The sequence below is a fragment of the Typha latifolia genome, chromosome 3, assembly GCF_019914945.1.
Source record: "Typha latifolia isolate L0001 chromosome 3, TyphaL0001v2, whole genome shotgun sequence".
In the NCBI taxonomy this organism is placed as follows: Eukaryota; Viridiplantae; Streptophyta; class Magnoliopsida; order Poales; family Typhaceae; genus Typha; species Typha latifolia.
The window spans coordinates 12,265,469-12,290,265 of record NC_133088.1 but is presented as its reverse complement, the minus strand read 5'-3'; the positions used below and the strand labels follow the sequence as shown (position 1 = coordinate 12,290,265).

General features: G+C 38.4%; 3 protein-coding genes across 3 annotated transcripts; 1 reads left to right on the top strand and 2 right to left on the bottom strand.

Moving 5' to 3' along the window:
* Positions 1-7,609: 7,609 nt before the first annotated feature.
* LOC140785144 (uncharacterized) lies at positions 7,610-10,159 on the top strand. The gene has a single exon (XM_073132899.1). It carries the CDS (start codon positions 7,626-7,628, stop codon positions 10,128-10,130), a length of 2,505 nt encoding a protein of 834 aa, XP_072989000.1. The 5' UTR covers positions 7,610-7,625; the 3' UTR covers positions 10,131-10,159.
* A 5,441-nt stretch (positions 10,160-15,600) lies between these two features.
* LOC140783993 (polygalacturonase inhibitor 1-like) lies at positions 15,601-16,434 on the bottom strand. Its single transcript, XM_073131171.1, has one exon. The coding sequence runs from the start codon at positions 16,432-16,434 to the stop codon at positions 15,601-15,603; it is 834 nt and encodes a 277-aa protein (XP_072987272.1).
* A 6,891-nt stretch (positions 16,435-23,325) lies between these two features.
* LOC140784643 (zinc finger protein ZAT5-like) lies at positions 23,326-24,797 on the bottom strand. The gene has a single exon (XM_073132148.1). The coding sequence runs from the start codon at positions 24,355-24,357 to the stop codon at positions 23,620-23,622; it is 738 nt and encodes a 245-aa protein (XP_072988249.1). The 5' UTR covers positions 24,358-24,797; the 3' UTR covers positions 23,326-23,619.

Genomic DNA, 24,797 nt, shown 5'->3' with positions numbered 1-24,797 from the left:
TCTTTCTCTCTACCATTATAATGTAATTTTGCAGTTATTTATTATAGCATAACTCGTCGCAATCAATTGTGGATTTAACAGTCCACTAACGGTATCTGTTTATCCATTTATTTTAATGGATGAGTCCATAGACTAAGCCCGGCTTCATCATGTTCATGTTGTCCAGCTCAAGGATAACCATGTCATTGGGCTGTAGCTCCACTTTCCTGAGATAAAATGCCAACCTGTTCCTCGCAAGGAGAGGGGCGAATCAACTCGTCTCGTCGTCGTTTAAACGAGAGAGAGAAGGTTACCGTGGAGGTTGATGAGGTCCGGTACCAGGTGACTTAGCACTAGTTTTTTTTAAAAAAAAATTAAAAATAAATAATAAAATAAAATTGCATTTATTTTGTTCAGAACCACAACTGCATATCCTCTAGAGATAGATAACTAACTGGATGTTACTCATAATAATGAGAGTAGGGATGCATTTCCTATCACAGGATACAATATATATTTCTTATACTTTAAGATGGGCCAAAGGGTGCAGGCGATGATAGAAAAGAGATGGTTTTGGTCCCATTGGTTGGGTTGCAGGGTTCTGCCTTCCTCTAATCAACCGTCTAAGATCTAGTCATTAGAGAAAGGAAAATGCATCTGGAAAGTAATCATCATAGCATCCCAAATCCTGATAGACATAAGGTACAACAATTGTTGATTAGTGATAGTACGCATGAATGAATGAATTAGCATTGGTGGGTAGTTGGTTGACGAGTATTTTCCAAAGAGAAGTCTTAATAAGAGGAGCAATAGGAAGAGAGCAATAAGCCTTGGGAGAAACTGAGAATTTAGACTTGCTGAGGTTCAAGTTTCGGTTGGAAATGGAGGAGCACTTAGTGGAGAGCTTAATTAATAGAACGAATATTAGCATAGGTGTTTTTGGTACTTAAGAACATAGATCCACGGCTAGCAAGCTGAAAGCCATCTAAGGTTCTCCTATTCATCTCAGTTTATTATGTCTGATAGGATTTGTGAGCAGATGACAAGAATAGGAAACAAAAGAAACACAACCGATAATTCTCATAGTTCGCTGATCATATATTTTTTCTATGTCCATCTTAATCATAACATATGAGAATTACCAAAAGAATGCACGCTAATTTTTTAGCACGCAATGTGTTATCGGAGATGAACCAGCTAGCCACACAGGCAGTAATGCTCAAATGATATAAAGATTGCCTTCGACATATTAACTAAAAGTTTAGCAAATAGTCTATAGCAAACATTGCAAAAATGAGATGGGATGGAAATGCTAAAATGGAGATGAAAACCATGTTGCTGAAACAGCTGCAAGACCTACCCAAGCTTCTATAAAACTCAAACCTAAAAGTTATCAAGACTTCCCAAACCTTGTTGTATATTTCATCCTTGGAGAAAGGGTCAAGGAGGTCAAGTGGAAACCTCTTGACATCATAGTTGTCAAAACCAAAAAAAATAAAAAATATATATATATATATAAAAAATAGAGGTGGGTGCACGTGTTCTGCACGTGCAGCCCCTCCCCTCTCCCTCTCCAGCACGCAGCTGATTTAGGGGGATTTCATCTAATCCGAATTGGATTAGATTTAATCCTCTCCTAATCTATAATTAGCCCTAATCCTCTCTCTCTGGAACCCTAAGCCCTCTTTTCTCTCTCTCTCTCCCTCTTTTCTTCCTCCTTCATCGACGGAGTCGTCACCATGGAATCGGCCAGCCAGAGCATCGCCGGAGCCAGCAGAGACCACCACACGACTCCCCCGTAAGCCCTCTTCCACCCCTCTAATTTAATTAAAGATTAAATAGGTAAATCCGAAATACCTAATTTGCGGAATTCGGCCTTGTCGGCAAATCTGGCCGGCCAGCGGCTTCGAGTCGCAACCGCATCGTCACCGGAGGCTTCGTGCTTCAAGCCTGGTGTCGGAGATGTCTTCTACGAGGCCCTCGTGGCTCTGATCGGCGTTGGATTTCGCGTCGGCCATCGGTGCTGAGTCTTCCTCCACCTCGTGAGGACGATAGAGGAAGGGTGAGAGGGAGAGGAAAGGTTGAAGGTGGTCGTGAAGGGGTCGCCGGCGGTCACCCTCTCCCTCAGCCATCTTCTCGCGTCGGTCACGAGTGGGGGGGGGGAGAAAAGGGTTGGCTGGGCTCGGGTTTCACCCGAGCCAACCACCTTTTCCTTTTAAGTCGGGTTCGGTTCGGGTTTGGATTTCGGATCCACAAACCCGAACCGAACCACTTAAGTTGGTGGGCTGCGGGTTAGCCCGAGCCCAATTCAGTTAATTCGGCTGGGCCTCGGCCCAATCCGATTTAGTTGATTTCTTTTGGATTGGGTCGGGCCAGCAGCCCAGCCGAATTGATTTGGGCTTATTTTAGCCCAAATTAATTATTCTTAGGTTAAATTGTATAAACATTTTTAATAATCATTTTGATTAAAAAAAATGATATTGTTATTTATTATTTAAGGTGGTGATTTTTAGTACGTGGGCTAGAGATTTGAGGGAGATCTCACGTGTTTATTTTATTGTATTTCGTATTTTTGCCAGACCATGTAAATCTTCTGCGTGCAAATTATTTATTTCACCCTCATGTGTAAAAATTTAATTGCTTTATTTTTTGTGTGCATTTAATTATTATATTCAGTGCATCACCATACTTCGTGCTAATATTGAGAATTTTGAAAAGAAAATGAGACTAGTATTGATATGACTTAGAGAACAGTCCCGGTTTTTCCGTGGTGACTCAAGTCTATTTGGAAGTCCAGGGGAAAGTCCTAAATTCGATCACCGCGGTGACTTTCTTAGGTGACTCTGGCGGGGTTAGGGAACAGTCCTAGGAAAAATGAGAAAATTTCCTAGGTGACTCTAACTTCTCTCAACGGTTAGAGGAAAAGACAGAGTGTGTTGATCACAGGGTGATACCCTCTGATGACCCTAACCGGATCAGCTACAAAGAAAAGTCCCGAACGTCATCTCGAGGTGACTTCTAGTTAATGTGGATCCACAGGGTTTAGACCCATTGAGACATATGCCAATATAAATATCAAAAAGATGTTAATATGTTGAAAACGTGCAAGGTTACAAGTTGTGACATTTCTCTATTGTTATCATTGTTACTATGTAGAGAGCATGCCTATTGCATATTATGATGGATATTGTTGCTTTTAGTTTAATTTATTCAGCATTAATATGTTTTAAAATTTATTTGGTTCGAGTGGATTCCACTCACTGAGCTATAGTTGTTGGCTCACGAGTTCTATTGTTTTTTTTTTTTGTATTTGTTTATTTATTTCAGGTAATAGACAGCGGGGCGACTGAGCGTGATGTACCCGAATTCCACCTCCACTTAGGATTCACCTATTTACCCTTCCGCTATTTTAGATTTTGTGCTTTAGATTAGAATATTTTATTTTATTTTTATTTTATTTTAGAGACTCAAAAACATTAACATTGTTTTTATTTTAATTGCATTTAGTAATAAAATTTTAATAAAGCACATTCTCATTTTATTTATTTATCTTGTCATCTATACGTAGAGAGTATTGGTAAGGCTTCGTGCATCTCAAGCATATTGAGATGCATGGCCGGTCATGATTCCTATTTTGGGTCGTGACAATAGTTATGAGCATAAATACTCGGAAAAATCCCTGCGCTTGCTGAGAAAACTAACAAGTCTGCATTGAAACAGTCAGAAGAGTTTCAACTTTAAAGCCACTGTAGGAATTTCATCCCTCTAAATATTTCCACTCATATTTATTTCCAAATTTTTTGGATATACACTGGAAAAGCCAATTGGATTAAATATTTAAATTGTAAATATAGAGAGATTAAAATTAAATCAAATCACAAGAGGATAAAACATTATTTTTTACTTTATTTTTTATCTGCCGACGTCTCTTGGTCGACCTGACTCTCCTCCATTGATTAGAGCTGGACCGCTTCCGCGTGGTCATCACGCAAAGGTTTAACAAAGTCGTTTGACATGACGTTGATACTGATGGGGCCTCCTCTAGCATCTTCTTAGGTGTGTATTTATCTATACTGTACTTGACAAGTAGTGTCTAGTCTTTGGTCTACTGCGAAGACTTCTTTAGTCTCTCTTTTGGAGTTTTTGAGCAACTGCACCAGTTTATTTATTTAATTATTGAAATTAGCTTACATCCGAAGTTTAATATTAAAAGTGGTCTATTCTCTAAATGAAAGACTAGGCGATTTTATCAGCGTTATAATTGAAAATAATACTGAAAATTTTAACGATTTATTAGAAAATTTTGATACACATAAAATATTGAAAAATTAAGCATTTTATTGTTAAAACTACTAAGACAAGCAAGATAAAAATATAAATATACAGAAAAAAGTTTATGATATCATAATTTTATGCTTGGTTATCTATTTTAATCATAAAATATATCGTTATGAAAATATTAAAGAATTCTATAAGTTAGATTAACGTAGCAATTTGTTAAAGCCAATTGCACTCATGATCATAAAAAAGAGATTATAGCTCGTACAAATTCTACTTTAACAATTTTTTTAAAATTCTTTAAAATAAAACGTTTAATTCTTGGACGTTTTTCAAACATAAAATGTTGAAGAGTTTTCCTTTTTTTGATCATTCATGAACTCAAAGGCCAGATATAGGCTGGACAAAGGTCAACTTTCCTTAAATACAGAGGTACTATAGGCCCCACCGAGCTTTTAGCTGTTTAGTCTAGGTTTTAAGCCAAATGCGTCGCCGAATAATTACTTCGAATCAAACGCTGCCGAGACCTGCTTCAAGTCATTGCGTTGTCAAACTGTCCTTCTGAAACACCCACACCTCTAAATACACGTGTAAACTACGTGGATAAATCCCCCCACGCAGTGTATCACATGATCTGTCAGTAATAGGATTTCACAAGGCATACAACAACACAAAGTTCAAACCATAAATAAACTCAACCATAAGAGTCAGGCAACAACAAGCCTTTTAGATACACATCCAAAATACAACGCTAAAGTCCAAAATACAATATCAATCATAACGCCCTCGTAGGAGCTCAATAGAACTAATAAACATACTGAAAAAGAAAGGGAGCTATTCCTTGCTACCCGCACCGCGTCCCCTAGCTCTTGAAATAATGCCACCAAGAGGTGGTGAGCTCACAGCCTAGCGAGTAGGATCTATACAGTCTAAACAATGAAATCATGTGCATATCCAATGCATGCCTATAATTGCTAGCGATAACAATATGCTTGTTGAAATGACTTACCCTGAGTTACTAGATTAATGCAATCAATAAAGATTTTACGTCACTATCCTGGAACATGCTAGTTACTAAACGTATCAAGATAAGTCCACACAGATATCATGCTTGATACAATTTCATACAAGTCTCAATCATGTTTATATATTATGTATAGCAATAAAAGAGTAATTTTCTCGCCGAGCTATTCACCACACATGGTAAATACTCTCAAGAAAATCATCCATCACATAACCATCCATCATCTCATACATCGAGGGGGGATATATACACATCTAGCGGTAATGCCACCTATACGTGTATGGCGACACTATATGTGACCGGTTGTCTGTGGCCATCAGACTAAGGACCTCGGTCGTAAGCCCATATCTCACTCTCTCTAAATTATCACCGCCCTTAGCGGGAGAATCGGGAGCCCTCGGCTCATCAATGGACGCCCTAACCCTGCGTCGTCGGGTACCGCTAGAGATATATCCCTGCCTCACAATCATGTTCTTCTATCATTATAATCTAGTTTTGACTATGTAGTATAATTACCTGAATGCCACACAGGCTCCCGACCTCAGGTGTAGGCCGCTACTAGTATAGTCATATAAAATATACTTTACCCTTAACCCTGGGCTGAGTGAGTAGGGGCACTACCTAGTCAAAACCCGACTACTAATGATAGGTAAAAGTGGTGCAGTGTCCGTGAGTGTATAAGTCATGTCATGATTATCATGATCGTTACATTCTATATTCACAACAAATATTTATGCTAGAGTTCATCATACAGGATACATGTAGAACATCGTTACACTAATGTCTATGCTAACACTAACATTCTCATAATATCATGATGAGTAAGTTATCAATAACTGCACATGTCAAGATATATAATGGTACACTAGATGCATGGATTAATACCGACATTTCCTATAGTGACATGAAAGGTATAATAATTTTAACTATATTATTCTAGATTTGTATAAAGTCTACTCGCTTCGGGAGTCTCCATAGTACACTAAATCTCCTCAGCTAGCCGGCTCCTCCGGAATCCCAAAATCCTCCTCACGCAGTGTCAATCCTATTAATTCACTCAAGTAAGGCTACACGTAAGATCAGGGAACTAATAGAATTAATTATTTAGATAATTTATGTTTAGGCATATACATGAGTCAAGGGTCTCCTAGGGTGAGTTCTATGTTATCCTAAAATCCACATGATAATAAATGGTCAGGGGTGGTTAGGCCAATTAACTAAGCAACAGTAGGTAAACAGGGTTATAAGGTCCAAATGGCCCCAAATGGGCTAGGCTGGGGGGTATTGGGTTAGGCACAAACCTAACCCAATAGGCAAGGGGGCCTTGGTGGGCTGCAGTCCAACTGCAGCCCACAAGGTTGCTTGAGGTGAGCTAGGGGTCCAACCACAGCCCACCAAGGCTTGTTGTGGGTTGCAGTCCAACCACAGCCCACCACGATTGAGTTGGTGGGCTGCGGTCTGCAGCCCACCAAAATCAGCTTAGTGGGCTGCAGACCAGTGCAGCCCAATAAGGGGGGATGGGTAAGGGTTTGTTTAACCCCCACCCTCCCACACCATCTCCTCCTGAGGGAAGGAGACCAAGACGGAGAGAGGAGGTCCACGGGGTTGCGGGGCTGCGAGCGGCGCAGCACGAGGCAGACGACACTGCCACGAGGCCGACGAGTAAGTGAAAGGGAAGAAAAAAAAAAGGAAAGGGGAGGAGGGCTCGACGGCGGCGGGGCAACGCTCCATGGCGGCGGTCATGGAGGTGCCTCCTATCTTCAATAAGGGCCCAAAGCCCAGAGAGGGTTTCTCTCCTTCCATCGGAGCTCTCGGATCGGCGGCCTCCAACGACGGTGAGGGAGGGGAGGTTAAACGAAAAGGAAGAAGAAGAAGGGAGAAGAGAGGATGGTGCTCGGCGCGTGCGTCAGTAAGATATATATATATATATATTTTTTTTTTAAATTAAATTGGGATATTATACCTTCCAAGCTAACCGCACTGCTGAGCCATGAAGCGAATCGAGCCGAGCACTAAATCATCAACCACCAAAATTATTTGGGGTTAGAGTTAAACTTATGATCTCCTTGGTCATGAGCAAGGTCTCTACCAACTCTACTACAGTTTGTTGATAAAAAAAGAATGTTGATAAGAAATTATCAGCATTTTACCTCGGATTATAGTGCAACATATTTATTTGGTATTAAGTTTTTGACGGTTTATCTATTTAAGGAAATAAAATAGAAAAAAGTGCTATTTTGTTTTTAAAAAAATCTTTTTTTTATAATCTTTTGTACGTATTCAGGAGGCCGATATTATAAACAAAGAGATCGATGGTGGTTAGTTTCCATCAATCTAGCAAATAATGGAGCAAATAAGATTCCACTCTACGTGTCTTTCCCTCCTATTCCTTGCCCTCTTCCTCCTCTTCCTTTCGGAAACCGATGCAGAAACTGAAGCACGAGCTCTCCTCAAATGGAAGTCGAGTTTGGAAAACTCGAGCTCTCTCAGCTCGTGGTCCCTAGTTGCTAACTCCACAAGCCCATGCGATTGGCGCGGCGTCTCGTGCGACTCCAGCGGCTCGGTTGTGAAGCTTGAGCTGGGGTCTTCCCATCTCAGTGGCACCCTTGCTGAATTAGACCTCTCTTCCTCACTACCTAACCTCACCCACCTTGATCTAAGTTACAACGATCTCCAAGGACCCATTCCAGCAGAGATCTGGAATATGATCAACTTGGTGGAGCTAGTTCTTGAGGAAAACCACTTCACAGGTTCGCTTCCTCATGCAATCGGAAATTTGGTCAACTTGGTGTCGCTGGAGCTCTCGGGAAACCATTTCACAGGCTCGATTCCTCCTGCAATTGGGAGGCTCAGAAAGCTCCTCGGGCTGGGGTTGGGACATAACAACTTGACGGGCAAAATTCCGGCAGAGATGGGAAACATGACATCATTGGACTGCATCTACTTTCGTGGAAACCAACTAGAAGGGGAGATACCACGCACCGTCACTCAACTTCCGAGCCTCGTTTATCTAGAATTAATGGACAATAATCTCAGTGGCAGCATCAACCCTTACCTTGGCAACAGTAGCTTCTTGGAGCTCGTCGATTTGTCCAACAATTACTTCTCAGGTGAACTCCCCCCTTCGATATGCAGCCGCAAAGCGCTGACCGACTTGATTGCAGGCGGTAATAACTTCAGCGGCTCCCTACTGGCTAGCTTGCAGAACTGCAGCAGCTTAGAAAATCTTGTCATGTACGGGAATCACCTCAGCGGAGACATAGCAAAAGCTTTCGCTGTGCATCCGAACCTTTCATGGGTGGATCTCAGCGGAAATCACTTCACCGGCAGAATCCCGTGGGAATGGGGAGAATGGAGCAGAGTGAACAGTTTGCAGATGGACGAGAATGACATCTCCGGAGGCATTCCAGCGTCGTTTGGAAATATGACCAACTTGAACAAGCTGAGCTTCGGTCACAATCGTCTAACTGGAAGGATCCCACAAGAACTAGATCGATTGGTTTCATTGCAGTACCTAAATTTAAGCGGCAATAGCATAGCAGGACCCATCCCTTCTTTCATTGGCAACCTCTCTCATCTTGTGTTGCTCGACCTTTCTGGACTCAAGCTCACCGGCCAAATACTTGACATGTTCCCTGACCCTCTCTTTAATTCCACTTACTTCCCTAATATTGAATCTTTTCTTCTCAGGGATAATCTTTTAGTTGGTACCATCCCCTCACTCTTCTGTACCATGAAGTTTATGCAACTTCTCGACATCTCAGGGAACCAATTATTTGGAGAGCTTCCTCAATGTTGGTGGGACATGAATCGTCTCCTGTTCGTTAATTTGGAGAACAACAATCTTTCAGGAAGAATCCCGAGTTCGACGAGCACCGACTATCCCCTCCAATCGCTACACCTGGGTAACAATAGCTTCACCGGAGAGTTCCCTTCAGTACTAAAAGCTTGTAGATATTTAATTGTTCTAGACATCGGGGAGAATAAGTTCGACGGTGAGATCCCAATATGGATAGGCGACAACTTTCCATCGCTCAAGATTCTTCGCCTAAGATCCAATATGTTCAACGGTAGCATTCCACAGCAGCTATCACTTCTCCCTTCCCTACAACTCTTGGATCTTGCAAACAATAATCTTATAGGAACCATACCATACAGCTTCAAGCAACTTGCCTCAATGGCCATGAGACAGGAGGAGGCGAGAATTGGATATTCTTCATATTATATTGCCAAGAGCTATGTCGAGAGTATTCAAGTAATATGGAAGGGGGTAGATTGTTCCTTCCAAAACACACTCGCACTTATGACAGGCATTGACCTATCAAGTAATCGTCTCTCTGGCGAGATCCCTACCGAGTTGACAAGTCTTTCAGGTTTGCTCTTTCTAAATTTATCGAGGAATTATCTTATCGGTGAAATTCCAAACATGATCGGTGACCTCATGTGGTTAGAATCTCTTGGTTTGTCAAATAATCAACTCTCTGGTGCAATTCCTCCTAGTATTTCTAGCTTAACATATCTTGAAATCTTGAATCTATCAAGCAACAACCTGTGGGGAAGAATACCGTTAGGAAATCAACTGCAAACCTTCAGCAACACAAGCTACATGGGTAATGATGAACTCTGTGGGCCTCCATTGACCAAGAAATGTTCAACCGATTCATCTTTTGCTCAATTATCAAGTAAAGACAATGGAGGCGACACTATATGGATTTATGCTTCTGCTATATTTGGATTTATTTTTGGGTTTTGGTTATTTTTTGGAGTTCTCTTTTTTAAAATATCCTGGAGACATGCATATTTTTCCTTCATTGATAATATGCAGGTCGAGATGTCCAGAAAGTTTTAATTATTATCTAGATGTATTAAGCTTTTATATCTTCTTTGAGTACCACCAACTTGGTAACCTACTACAACGTCAACAAAATATCGTCGTCAACCACAATAGCAAGCAAAAATACAAACTTATTGTTCATCGCCAGTCTTAACTATCTCATATTATGAATATTATTTCAACATCTATGGAACCATCTAATCTTATTACAAGTGTTGCCCCCATCTAAATAAAAGGGTTAAATACAATTTATTTTCCTGTATTTTATTTTCCTAAATTACAACTATTAAGCTTCCATGCAAATTAAAGGCGTCCATATCTATTTATATGAAAAAAATCACTTTGCCTCTTAAATTTATCATTAAGTCACCTAAATTCTCCCCAAATATAATGTATTTAATAGAAGCAGTTTTCTGTAAGTCATTTTCTCAGGTGACAACATTTTTATTTAAAGGTTAATCAAAAGTTTAGGAAAGTGTAGTGATATAAAATAGATATGTGTGGTAGGGAAGGATAATTATGGGTAAAGCAATTTCGATACAATATGTAAAATATATTTAACCCTAAATAAAAGCAACAATCAATTATTATTCAGACCAACTGGATCCTTCTCTCATTTTTTTTTATCATTAGATCCTTCTCTCATTGCCTATATATCCTTCTTCAGCACCAACTTAGCCTTTATTGTGCTTTTTCTCCATATAGGCCTCACATATGAAAAAAAAACCTTTAACATTATGTAGTAATTCTAAAATTTACGCTAGGGTTTGGGCAAAATTTTCTACCTCTTTCCCTGAAACTTTTTCTCCCTCTTTCCCTGAAACTTTTTTTGCCTCTCTCCTCTCCTAGCTAATGCTGCTAGGGGACGGGGAAACTCTTCTTCCCTCCATAGTGAGGCTATTACTATTTGAGTCGAGTTAGTTAAGTTCAGTCAAGTCGAGTCTAGTTAATTGATTTTGCTTATTGCTTTTAATTTTAAATTAAAGCGATATAACCCAATAAGGCGAATCGAAACTGATGTGCTATGATTCTACTTTTATAAATAGGAGTATTTATGGGTTATCTATGGGTGTGGAATAAATATTGGTTTAAGATAATTTATTTATCTTGCCTTTATCTTTTAATCTTAACAGTTAGTTTGCTTTCACTTTCCTAAGAGTGATCTTAATTTAGAAACCCAAGAACCAAGTTACCAAACCCTAATATATACCTCCTATCAAGACCCACCCTACCCTATGACCAACCTCCACTATCCCATGACCATCTTTTACCCTCCGACGACTACCACAACATTGATATTCTTATTTCGACTTTCCTCCACTATTTCTGCCATATCATTTCACTTTGACCTCGAAATCACTTCATTCTAAAGTTATTAGATCTATGACTTCCGATGCTTTCACCTATAAAAATTTCAGTAATTCCATATCTGATTCATAACAAGATTTCCTTTTTCTCCCTCTTTTCTCCCCATCCTTCTTTGTCCTCATCATTGCCTTCCTTTCCTGTCCAAGTTTCACATTCTCCTTTCCTTCCCTCCATCTCCTCTATTGCCGCCTTGCGTCATTATCCACAAAGTAGGTGCTACTCCTTCCCTCTTCCCATCTTCGTCACTGGCTTGCGCCACATTGGACCCACCCCTCCTCCCCCCCTCTAGCCCCTTGTGTCACCAATCATAACACTACCATTACCCATCCTTTTGTCGTGTGCACCTCCATCGATGCTAACCCCCTTCTCATCACCTCCACCATTGCCCTCCATACCTCTATTGCCATCTTGCGCCACTGCAGTCGCCATCTATTCCATTATCGCCGCCATCGCCCTCCTCCAGATCTGGGCACTGAGTTAATTTTGAGGGATTTGTATTTTTTTTTATTTTCTTTGTTTAGTTTGTTGTTATGCAAATTTGAGGATTAACTTTATTGTGGTCTTTTTAGATCCACAGAACATTGGTTTTCTTACACTCATGATCTCAATACAAGCCTCTTGATGTGTTTTTTTGTGGTGCTGCTAATGTTGGATAGGAGGAAGCCTTGTTTTTAAGGCCACTATCATTTCTTCAACGCTTGATTCTTTACATGAGTGATTGTCTGTTTGTTTAATTCATTAAGTTCCAAGAGTAACATTAATATAGCCTAATACACAAAGAAGATGGGAAATAGAGCAACAACTCTTTGACACAAGCCCCACACTTAGCCTAAAATAGACAACCCAACAACTTAAAGCAGAACATCAAGCCTGGGGCACAATACTAAATTAAAATGAAGAACAGCTTAAGAAATTTCTAGGAGCAAAGAGCCTCAAGTCAGCTTGTAGGTTCCATCAATTCAATAGTCCAAGACATGGCCGTGAGAATTCTCAAAGGCAAGAGAATTGAAGATCACCCACTAAGAGCAACAAGATAAAAAAAAGCATGACGTTTACAACCAAACAGAGATAACTGAAAACACAGACATTGGTGAGCACATGATGCTACTATGAATGAATCTTGAACCCTCTCTCCTTGTCCATAGTAGCCTCACCCACCCGGTATGGTGGTGACGTCAGTAGGTAGACGGGCACCAATGAGCGAGAGTGATCAGCGACAGCGGATCAAGTACTACAACAACAGACTAAATATAGAAGGGGAAAAGAAAAAAGGGGGGAGAGATGCGAAAGAAGAGATATAGCAGCTGATTTGCCTCCTCCTAGAGGGAAGGAGATGGAAGGGTGGCATGGCCGGATCCAGCGAGGGTGGGGAGAAGATCTCAAAGGAGAGCAACAACGAAGAAGGAGATGACGACAATAGCATCGAGGGGATTTCATGCGACAGTGAGGGGCGACTATGGGAAGTTGCGACAGTGGGGATCAGTAGCAAGACTTTTGGGAAAGGGAGAGGAATAAGAGAGAAAAGATGGTTCTTGGGGGGGGGGGGGGTGGGGCAAAAAAACCTCGCCGACAATAATAGCGAGAGAAGAAATCCCTTCTAGAGGATGGGAAGACTTGCGTCAAACCCTGTCTGGCGTGGCTCTAATATGTCTAATTATTTGTTTTAGTTGAATTTGTCTAGAAATGAATTCAATGGTTCAATGTTATGATCTGGTTGGGTTAGTGTTAGCTTGATCTAAAGTCTCAAATCAATCTAAAATTCGAGAGATTATCATGTAGATCATGTTATGATCAATCTAAAGGACATCTAGATCTTTTGGCCACCTTCATTTTCCCAAATCTAAGGCACACTTATTTCTCATCAATCGACAAGTACAAGGTGTGGTAGATCTTATCTTTACTGAAGAAGAGTGATGCATCGCTAGTGAGGTCATTGCCACTAACACCATAGAGCAAAAGCTAGCCTTTGTGGTTCAGCACGTATGAAATAACGCCTAGACACACGTATGTATCTAAACCTTAGGCAATGATATCACTAATTTGCTTAAGTAAAAAGTGAAAGAAATATTAAAAAATAAAAGCAAAGATGGACGTTAAGATTTTAACGTGGAAAAATCCAAATGAAAAAAAAACCACGGATTCAAACTTGGATCAAAACCAATTACTAGAATAGTAGCAGTTACAAGACTGACTCACAAAACAACCCGTCGATCCCAACGACTTTGTTCCTCTCAGTCTTGCTCGTTAGAACCCACGATTTACCGCTTCTCGTGATTGATATCCAACCTCAGTAGCCCTCGAGATTGATATTTCGTCTAGATAGCCCTTAAGACGAAAGATTAAGCCTTGTAGAAGAGTCGGACCTTGTTGGTTGAAGAAACGATGTAGCCTCAAGAATTCTCCTTCAAATTGCTCCACCAACCACCCTAGAGTTAGGGCATCACAATTCTCATTCAACAAGTCTAAAAGTTTTAGCACTTCAATCCATGTAAATAAAAAACATATCAATCCAAGATCAAGTGAAAATAACTTGAAGTGAAGGATCATACATTCACTAAACAATTCGAACACAATAAGCATGTCAAGTTATCAAGCAAACATAAGTTATCAAGCAACCACAAGTTATCAAGCAAATTATCATACAATAAACTCCGCTTAAACTCCTAAAACCACTCCTTACTCACTCCTTACTCCCCCTAAACACACGATATCTTCTAAAACTAACTCTTCCCCTTTTTGACACAAATTACCAAAGACTAAGAACTATGAGGAAACTGATAATGGAGGATCAACAAAACCGAGTCGAGCTGTAACCCCCCGCCCGGCACGAGCACGTGCACGCCTATGCGCCCACACGGCACGCGCGGCGCACGCGACAGGACAGGCGGGGCCCGTCACGCATAGATACTCTCCTATACACATACAATTATGACATCATCAAATATTACATGCTTACATATCCATGATCACATAACCCATCAATAATTAAATCATATTATTAACCAAATAAACTTGTTAACATATGAATATCCCAGTCCACAATAATATACATTAAACCATACATAATCTGACAGGACCCACACAGGCCACAACAAACCATCAAGATACAACTAAAACGACTAATATAAGAGTACACTATGATTCGACCTATATTATACAATTCATCGTCTAATACAACAGAGTACAAATATTAAATACTGGTACAACTCAATTCCTATATAAACTATCATCTATACAATCTCGCATCTATAGCTCACTTTAGCATCGCTCTAAAATATCTTCTTAAGATATCTCAAGTCGCTATCACATACCACCTATTTGAGGGGGTTAGAAAAGAAATAAAGAGAGTCATGTGCAAAAGGCTCAGTGAATAGACATTTCCCTGAATCAGTAATGTCAAACAGAGAGTAAATTAATAATGGGGAGATTTACCCACGCGGTTTACACGTGTATTTGAAGATTTGGGTGTTTCACAAAGTGCACAAGTAATTAAATAATAGAAGACTTGCATATCCAAGAAGGCTATTTGTTCTGGAAAATTTCTTTATGTATTTTTAGATCTTCAGTGTATGAAAAATTGATTAGAAATTCACGAAAGGGTTCTCGGGGGGATCTTCGTCAGGGCAAGACTTTCAAGTCTCGTGGAGAGGTATCACTAGCCGCAATTAAAGAAAGATGATAGGAAGTTTGTACAATGTCTATCAAACAGCGAAAGGTCAATCATAAGAGGCTGGTCTCTCTACATGTGTTTATCTGTTCCTAGTGCTATTTGAGAAGATTTGTCCATGAACTATCTGTTGGGTCTCCTCTGTACATAAAAAGGGATAGATTCAATTTTTGTATTCAAGATAGCACATTTTATACTCTTGTCAAGACATCTGATTCATCTCACATTCCACAGCTATTATTTTTGAGAGGTTGTTGGTTTACATGGAGTACACTAATCGATAGGTACTTGTTTTTAGGAGGCTTGGAAGCCTGACATTTGAAAAGTCCCAATTAACGGCCAATTACAGCAATTACGTACACTTTCTTTGTCGATCAAACGTTCCACTTATTTGAAACTTGAAGTCCTCCCTTCATTTATTGCAAACATCCACTACGTACCGTCTCTTCCTCACTCGCATGGCGCGAGCGGAGCTCCACAGAGACACTTGTTATGGTTAAAGTGCGAGGGGCCGTACTTGCGCACGTAGCTCCCCTGCGGTATCGGGCCGCAGAGCCGGTTATAACTCACGTTCCACCGGAGCCACCTCCGCGTGGCCGCAGCCGCCGGGATGCTCCCGTAGATCATGTTATGATCGATCTGAAGTATATTCATGTCCTTCGGCAGCTCCACTTTCCCGAAATCGAAAGCGAATTTATTCCCCGAAATGTCCAAGGCGTACAAGGTCTTGTCTTTGCCAAAGAGGAACGACGCGTCGCCGGAGAACCCGTTGTCGTTGAGGTCGAGAGCGCCGAAGCTGGCGTGGGCGAACGAGGGAGGAAGTGGACCGGAGAGGTTGTTGCCGGTGAGGAGGAGGTTGTAGACGGTGAGGGTGTCGGGGATGCGGCCAGTGAGGAGGTTGCCGTCGAGGCGGAGGAAGGTGAGGTCTGGGAGGGCGCCCAAGAAGGGAGGGATGGTTCCGTACAGATGGTTGTAGGCAAAGTTGATGGATTGGAGGGCGGTGAGCCTGGCGAGGGCGGAGGGGATCGGAGCGGAGACGTTGAGGAAGAAGACCGTGATGTCGATGACGCGGCCGGTGGTGGCGTTGCAGGAGATGCCATCCCAGGTGCAGCAAGAGGTCTTGGAGTTCCAGGAGGAGAGGCCGGCAGGGTTGCCGAATATGGCTTTGATCTCAAGGAGAGCCGCCTTGTCCTTCTTGTGGCAAAGGGCTGCGGAGACGACGAAAGGAGCGGAGAAGAGAATGAGGAGGGGGAGGAAGGAGATCAGAATGCGAGCAGAAGACATAGCGACAAATAATAAATAAATGGAAGATCGAAGTGAGATGAGGAGAAAGGTTGTGAAGATGCTCTTAAATAGGTGAGGATTTGTCTCCGTTTTTTCTACTCTTATCCTAAAATCTAAATGTTAAAAAAGTTCACATGGAGGACAGTAGGCTCATAATCTACATCTATTTCCAGCTCACGAATCTTGTTGTGATTCAGTGGGAAGCAGTAGGTTGGGACCCCGTGGAATGATTAATTGAGACCACCTAAGCTTCAGTGGCAGTGGCAGAGGCAGAGGCAGCCATCGGATTTGACCGTGCAGTCAATGCTCAAATCTCGGCCATGCTATTCCAGTGGGAGAATGAAGTCTAAGAGTACTTGGGAGTTTTTTTATTTACTTTTACCTGCCATTTGCAAACTTGAGGAGATGCCATTCATCGTTCTCAGTAGTGTACTCACATTGGGTGACAAAAGAGGCATTTGGTGATCATTTCTAATTATTCGCCCCAGAATCATTAATTCATAAGAGAGGACAGAAAACCGACCCCAGAATCAAGATATGGTCGATGATGCAATCAGACCGTGTGGATCGGGGAATTTTTTTGATATATTTGGAGCCCGTGAACTCCATTTATTAAATTATATATATATATATATATACTTATTTTATTATTTTTTAATAAAAAAATATGCTTAGAAAACTTTCATCCAAATCTTTAAAATAAGAATAATATCGAATAGTTTTAGAAGTAATTTTAAATTATTAATTTTTAATTAAACATAATAAAATTATATTATACGAAATAAACATCGAAATAAGCATTCTATAAGATAAATATTAAAATAATCATTACATGTCGTTACTAAAAATTATTAAAATTATATTACACAAAATAAATAGAACTTAATATATAATAATAGAAATAATAAGTATTTAATAGTCTAGTAAGTCAAAAATAATTTAAAATATTAAAATATTAAAACAACTAAAAAATAATTTAATATTTGACTCATCTTAAAGGTCTCGAAAATACATTTCCAACAATACTATTTTTGTTAAAAAATTACTTAGTAAAACTAATTATATAGTCAGTTTAACAAACTAGATTATATAGAGGAAACTAAAATTATTGGATTAATCTTTTATAGGGCAAAGTTAAATTTAAAATAGTTAAATATTACTTGGAGCAGAGCTCTAAATTTTTGGATGAGGCTCCAAATTTGGAGCCCCTTTGAAGCTTTACTCGTCTCTGAATTTTTGGAGGTAGTTCTTAGGGATATTCAAAAAGTCCGTGAGCCTGAAGCCCATATATGTCCAACCCAATAAAATCAGGCTCTAGCTTGTCCCAATACAAAAAATTATTAGATTGACCCAACCCGAGCCCATAGCCCCTAGCCCGCCCACTAAAGCCCATAAATAATGACCCATCTTTCGAGCTTAAGTCTGTCCACCCGCAATTATTTTGTCCCATATTTATTAGATTTACATTTAAATTCTTTAAATCTTATTTAATTGCTTATGTTTTAAATATATGTTTCTATTATTGTGCTCATTAGGGAGCATTAGCAACAATCATAAAATTAGATCTCCTCAACTATCATTAATTTTTATATATATTTTTTAATTTTTTTTTCTTTTTGCAACACATAGACCTATGAATTATAATAAATTTTTAGATCTTTTTTCTAAACCTTTTTTTTTTTTTGCAACACACAGACCTCTAAATTATCAATAATGTCTCAAACATTCATGCTGTTAGGTTTTTATTATTTTTACCGTCTGGAAATTGTTATGTACAAGTCACATGAGTAGTTATATGGCATGCTATCCTTATATTAAAGAAAAGAAAAGAAAATTAATTACCAAAATACTCTTATCTTCTCGGGATATTTTGCTTTTCAATTTTTGGTCTACGACGTCGAGTGTGAGACATTTTCAATAGTTCAAAAAATCTATGCCACTAAAAAAGGTTCAACACTTCTTATCGATCATGGGGTTTATTTGTGATCATCCCTAAATATTTTTAGAGAGAATAGTAGAGAGAGATGAAAAAAAATTTAGGAAGTGTATATAGAAAATGGTCATATATAATTCAGGAGATCTAGATCGAACTAATTCTTTATTTAATTGTAAATGGGTGTCGACATAGTAATATTTTAATCTCGTCAACGATATAGAAATTAATTAAATCCTAGTGGTAGTATGGAATCAACTGTCACGAAACAAAGTTAGTCGTTAGTTACACTCACTACATTATATTTATTAAGCATTACGAAGGTCAATGGTTTGTTCCATATTAGATATATAAAGCTTCTTGAGTATTTGGATAACTTTATTCTTTTCTTATCAGTGATAATAATCTTCTATCCAGTTCAATTTGCATGCAATATATATGGTTCTTTTAATCAGTAAGGAGTTTTTTAGCGAATGAAAAATGGATGAGGAAAAGAGTATTGAAGACTTAATTTATATACAGCATATGGAAGGCCCATATTATTAGCATTATATACTTTTCTTATATGTAACTATACTTGCATTTGAAGAGTTAAGGTCTAACTTAATGTGATTATTATAGCTATATTTGAAGAGTAAAGGCTAAAGTTGGAGGAGCAGGATATTATGAACAAGATCTGAACAGATTTGAAAGTAAGAAAATTATGAAAATTTTGGTGGTGATATTCTCGTGAGTTAGTATTCTAATAGCTCTAGTTTCACTTAAATCGTAGGTCTGGATAAAAAAATATAAATAAAAATAATAAAATAAGGTCATAATGATAAATTTCTAATGTTGCGGCGATTGTTGCAGGGTGGGCGACGGCCAAGGATGGTGCTGGATGGCCATAGGGTACGGTGGCTATTGGAGGTGATGTTAGCTATAGATTGGAGGTAGAATTATAGTTTTTAACTTAGATCTACTCATAAAAAAATAAAAATAATCGAACGGTTACGACAAAAATAATAAATAAGATAATAAGAAAATAACTAAAATAAAATAATTTCTCAATGCTTGAATGCTTAGATAAATAAACAAAGAAGCACAGCCTTTTCTATATTATAGATGTTGGGTATAACAAGTCTTACTCGGACTTAGCCCGAAGACTTATACTACTCGAAGTAGGACTTACCTTAGATGCTTATATGACTTAATTGAACTTGTTTTAGTGGCTTACATAACTTAATTAGACTTGCCTTAAGGAATTTTATAGTTTGACATGAGTTCCATTTCTTGCATCTCTTCGTTGTGATTATTATAGCTTGGTTTTTATATTAGACTCCCTAGCAACAAAGGAAGCTCTTCTCGATCTCTTAGATAAAGGCCTTATTGATCTGTGGATTTTGAGTTGAATTTGCTGATTTCAATTAACATGGCCAACAATGCCATAAGTCGTCTTATTGCTGTGGACTCGATAATAAATGATATCAATACTTAAACTCATAAATTTTTATAATTATAAAATTAAAAAGTTAATCAGACTGCTGATTGGCTTGCTAACTAGAATATGATCTTAGACTATGGGTGTATATAGGATAGTGGTTTTCCGGCTAAGATGCTTCATTTTTTTTTTCTCCTCCGAGACTCTAACAAAACATTTTATAATCATAGTGGCTAATTTTTAATATATCTCATTTTTCCTTAAAATATACTCAATTTGCTCGTTTTTCCTAAGAGTTGAAACCATCTAATGAACTATATGATTCTCGATAGATGATTGCATTTAAGAGCTTGTTATTGTATATAAAGGATATCATCTAACTGTTCTTTAGACATTTTATATGGAATTGTTGAGGTGAATTAATCCTAGATCAGCTATTAGTGGGTTTGAAGCCCCAAATTTGCATCAATAAAATTAGATGAATAATAATGCGGATTAACTTATTTCTATGTACTTTAAACTTAAACACTTAATTTCTAAGGTCTAAATCAAATTATAACGATCGGTCCACCGATTACTCGGGATATAAAAAGACTTAACTATCTCACAAAAATAGTCTGACTACAATTTATTGTAAAAAATATTAGCGTCAATGGCACTCGAAACATCCTTACTTGCCCTAATTAAAATTTTAGAAAATCTTAGATAAGACTGGATTTAAAGCTTGAGGACTTTTCTAATCTCTAAAGGTTTATTTCAAAGTGGTTTCCACTATGGTTTTGCTTAAATTGATATTGATTTTTGAAGTTTTTTCTTATTGTATTTCTATAAAAGGATATATTAAATTTCAAAACAGTACTAAGATGCATATAGTTACGTGATTAATATATATATATATAATTATGTATTTAAATTAATAAAAATATATAAAAAATAATTTTACTACTTACTCATAATATTATGAGGGAAACTTTATGATAAATTGTTAGATGATCGATTACACAAAACTTGATAATGAAAAACAGATTTTATAAAATTTTAGTTGAAATAAAAGGTTTATTAATACCTTATTAAGAATAAGAATATCTATTTATAAAGGCAATCATATTAAAATAGAAATTTTTTATATAACAACTCTGTCTTTTAACAAAATTACGGTTTACACCCTACATTTTCACTATTTATTAAATCGAGCTCTATAATTTAACGAATATTTATAGAAAACACTATACTGTTAGATATGTTAGTTAAACTTAATAAAATACTAAGAAAATTATAAAAATACTCTCAACTATGTCATACTAAGGGCATTTTAATTATTTTAGAAATAAAAATATTTTAGTTATTTTAAAAAATAAAATATCTTTACTTAACAAAATATTCTTATGATTAATTTAAATTTAACCCAGAGTATTTTCTACATATATATATATATATACACTAAATCATAGGATCCCTGATTTATAAATAGTAAAAAATATAGGATGTAAACATCAATTTTGTTAAAAAGTTATGTTTTTTACCTATCAAAATTTCTGACTTCGCCCCTTCCTACGTATATTGATAGCATTTAAAAGAAGCTAGCATTTTTCTTATATTATAACTTAACCATGGAAGGGTATAACAGGCGAGGAACAACCCCACATTAATAAATGGTCAAAGTGAAGATTGCCTTAAACCAAAGATATTCTCGCCAATCACTACTTCATAAATCTAATCTATTCACCAAAAAGTTCTTAACTTCTACTAGTGATCAAAAGGAAGAAAAAAAGAACATGAGAAGAAGCTAAAGAGCAAGTAAAGTGGCCTCACTGTAGACTTGAGCGACTTCTAAGTTCTAACTACTATATAGGACGTAACCCCATGACTTTAATGATAGTACAAGTGAATTAGCTCACTCCCTTGAGAGTGCTTCACACTCTAACACAAGCTTGCACACACACACCGTCCACTAGCAGTAGTGCTTTACAACGTGAGAAAGAAGACTTTTAAAAAAAGTTTGAATCCCTTCTTATTTTTACTTAATCTTAACAAATTTACTCAAAAATATTAAGATTATTGTATCAACGTATGCCCACAAAAGGAGTTTTTGTAACAAATTAATCGGAAAAGAAAAAAGGAGGCAGAAAGGATTAGACGTGCAGTTAGACACTCATAGATTAAGTCATGATTAAGCTTGAGGGTTGATTCATGGCACGTCTTCTTTGATGCATAGATACGTACAACTACGAGTCACGCAAGAGATCTAAGGCCAGGAAGAATGGCTCATGAATAGTTGACAATGGATAGATGAGATGCCAGTAGAAGCTTTCTCGATTGTGAGTTGTGACAGAGAAGAAAAAGTGGTAGCTTCCCACCCACAGTATTTTAGTGAGCTCTTTGTTTTGCTGCTAATTAGCTATTTAATTAAGCTGGAATGTTAATTATCAGCAAACTGTACAACTTCTTTGAAAGGGTTAGAAGAAAAGAATATGCGATTACTCGTTTATCAGGTGACTTAGCAACCAACCAATCACAAACTGCTAAGTATCCCAACTGCATAGAATCCGTGAGCTTCAACAAGGATTGGAAACTTTTATAGGTAGCGTTTAGATTTAGTTTAACTCTTTAAACCTATTTTTATTTCTTTAACTTGAATAAAGTGGCTTAAATCAGTTTAGGAAGATACCATGTTTGATTGTAAACTAATTTAGCGATGTATAATTAATTATATTTGATTTGACATGAAAAAGTATTAAATTTATGAAATATTTTATTAATAGCTAAACTGCCTTTTACGGTGAATCGATTGAGAGATAAGAGAGAAGAAAAAAATGACTGAAATAAATTAAAATTTATCGGAAAATATAAATTATTAAATTGAAGAGAAATGAGAGAATAATGGGTGTAAGTAAGTTGTTATAAACCTATTTTACCTTAAAAAGTGTTTGCCCTCACATTTTAGAGACGATTATTAATATATAAGATTAATTGCACTTTAAATTGATTAGGGTAGATAATAAACATCAAATTACTATTTTACTATGGGTTATTTTATTTTCTCTAAAATAAGAGGTAAAACTGTGCTCAAGTTGTCTAAAATTAATAACGGAATTTTTTTAAAGAAAAATTGTCGTGAAGAATAAATAAAAAAATCTATGTAAAAATAGAGAATATATTTCTAATATAGCTAATCAATTTAGACCATCTTCCAATTTCAACAAGATTCTTAAAATACCTTCAAGCTTACTCTTAGCATTACTCTAGAGTAAATATTAAAAAAAGAATAGAAAATGAGGGAAGTGCAGCAGAGTACAGGTGTGTGATGGTTGAGACTTTTAGAGCCAAAGGCAGTTACAAAGTCTATCTGGTTGCCCATCTCTTAACACTCCATTTGGCATTTATTAGGCAAAGAAACAGTTGTCATACCAAGGAGGAGGATAAACTCATGGGAGGGGAGACGAACCTAATCAACGCCACTTTCCTTTCCTTTCCTTTCCTTTCCTTTCCTTTCTTTCTGGTGGACAAAAAACCAAAACTCCAAAAAGAGGGTGCGAGAGAAAGAGATAATAAGACTACTTCACTCCCTTTACGTGAACGCAATGCTATCTCACGTTCTGATCACACACACTAAGAGGCCAAAAAAAACAAACTAAGTATCACACCAAAAGCCATTAAAAGCTCCAGTTCAAAAGAGATTTCAAAGAATACAAAGAATCATCCATCAACACAGGTAATTAATTCACATGGCAAAGAAAGAAGAAGAAAAAATTAATACAAAAGAGGAAGAAAAAGAAAAATAAACCTTTGTTTTCATTGATTTGATCCCTTCTTTTTTTCTTTTTTTTTTTGTCTAGTAATGGCAATCCACTAGAGCCGACGCCGATGCGGAGAAAAGTAACGGCAACTCGAATGCCGGCGGCGACGGCGGGCTCTGGAGCTCGCCACGCTCGTCGTCGGATGACGGGGCGGGAAGGTTGAGATCCAATTCGAGAAGACTCCTCTCCTTCTTGATCACCACTTCTTGGTTCTCCGCCACGACGACCAACGGCCGGTGCCGCCTCATGTGCCCGCCGAGTGCCTGGCCGGAGTTGAACTCAGACCCGCAAATCGAGCACTCGTGCACCCTCGACTTAATCATGCCGCCGCCGTTTATTGACCTCGAAAACGAATTCATATTTATCTGCAGCATATCTTCCCCAATTTCCACTTTCCTATCCTCCGCCGCAGGAGTCAGCCTCGGCTTCTTGTGGCTCGCGCGGTGGCCGCCGAGCGCCTGGAAGGAAGCGAAGCATTTGCTGCACGTCTTGCACTCGTAGACGTAGTTACCCGCCGATTGATCACCGATCCTTTTGCTCCTGTTCTTATCCTCCTCCGGCTTCATCTCCACATCGAGACCACCGGCGCCGCCGCCGCCGCCGCCTTGCGCGAGAAGTATGAGGCAATTGGCCATGTCTTCCTCCTCCTCCGTGGCGTTCATAGACGCCTCCCGATCGGCCGACGAGCCCGACGAGGAGTCGCCCACCACCGGTGCCGGCGGCGAGTGGATTCTTTGCCTCTTGGTGCGCTTGCCCTTCACAATAGTCTCCATTAATTTTCTTTTCCTTCTCCCCGAGAGAGTAGTAGAGAGGAAGAGGAGAAAAGGAGAGAGAGAGAAAGAGAGGGAGAGTGATGGGAGAAGCGAAGTTAGATGGAGTGGAAGAAATGGGCAATAATAATAAGAAAGAGAGAAAGAAATATATATTTATATATATATATATATATATAATTAGAGGGGTAGAGGAGTCAAAAGCCGCCCTTTCCTATTGTGAAGAGTAGCCGTGAATTATTCCGCCATTCCCTGCGTTACCAAAAGTGTACTTTCTGGGCATATATAGAGGTAAGAGAGAGAGAGAGAGAGGGGGGCATAAAAATAATTGAAGGAATTAGGAGAGGTGAGGAGTGAATTAGGCGAGGGGAAGGAGGAGTGGAGGAAAACAATGGAAAAAAGGGGACAGACAGAGTGGAAGGGCTAAATTGAATAATATTGAC

What these genes read in the sequence shown, in the direction of transcription:
- LOC140785144 (XM_073132899.1), top strand. Translation starts at nt 7,626, where the DNA reads ATGGAGCAAATAAGATTCCACTCTACGTGTCTTTCCCTCCTATTCCTT.
- LOC140783993 (XM_073131171.1), bottom strand. Translation starts at nt 16,434, where the DNA reads ATGTCTTCTGCTCGCATTCTGATCTCCTTCCTCCCCCTCCTCATTCTC.
- LOC140784643 (XM_073132148.1), bottom strand. Translation starts at nt 24,357, where the DNA reads ATGGAGACTATTGTGAAGGGCAAGCGCACCAAGAGGCAAAGAATCCAC.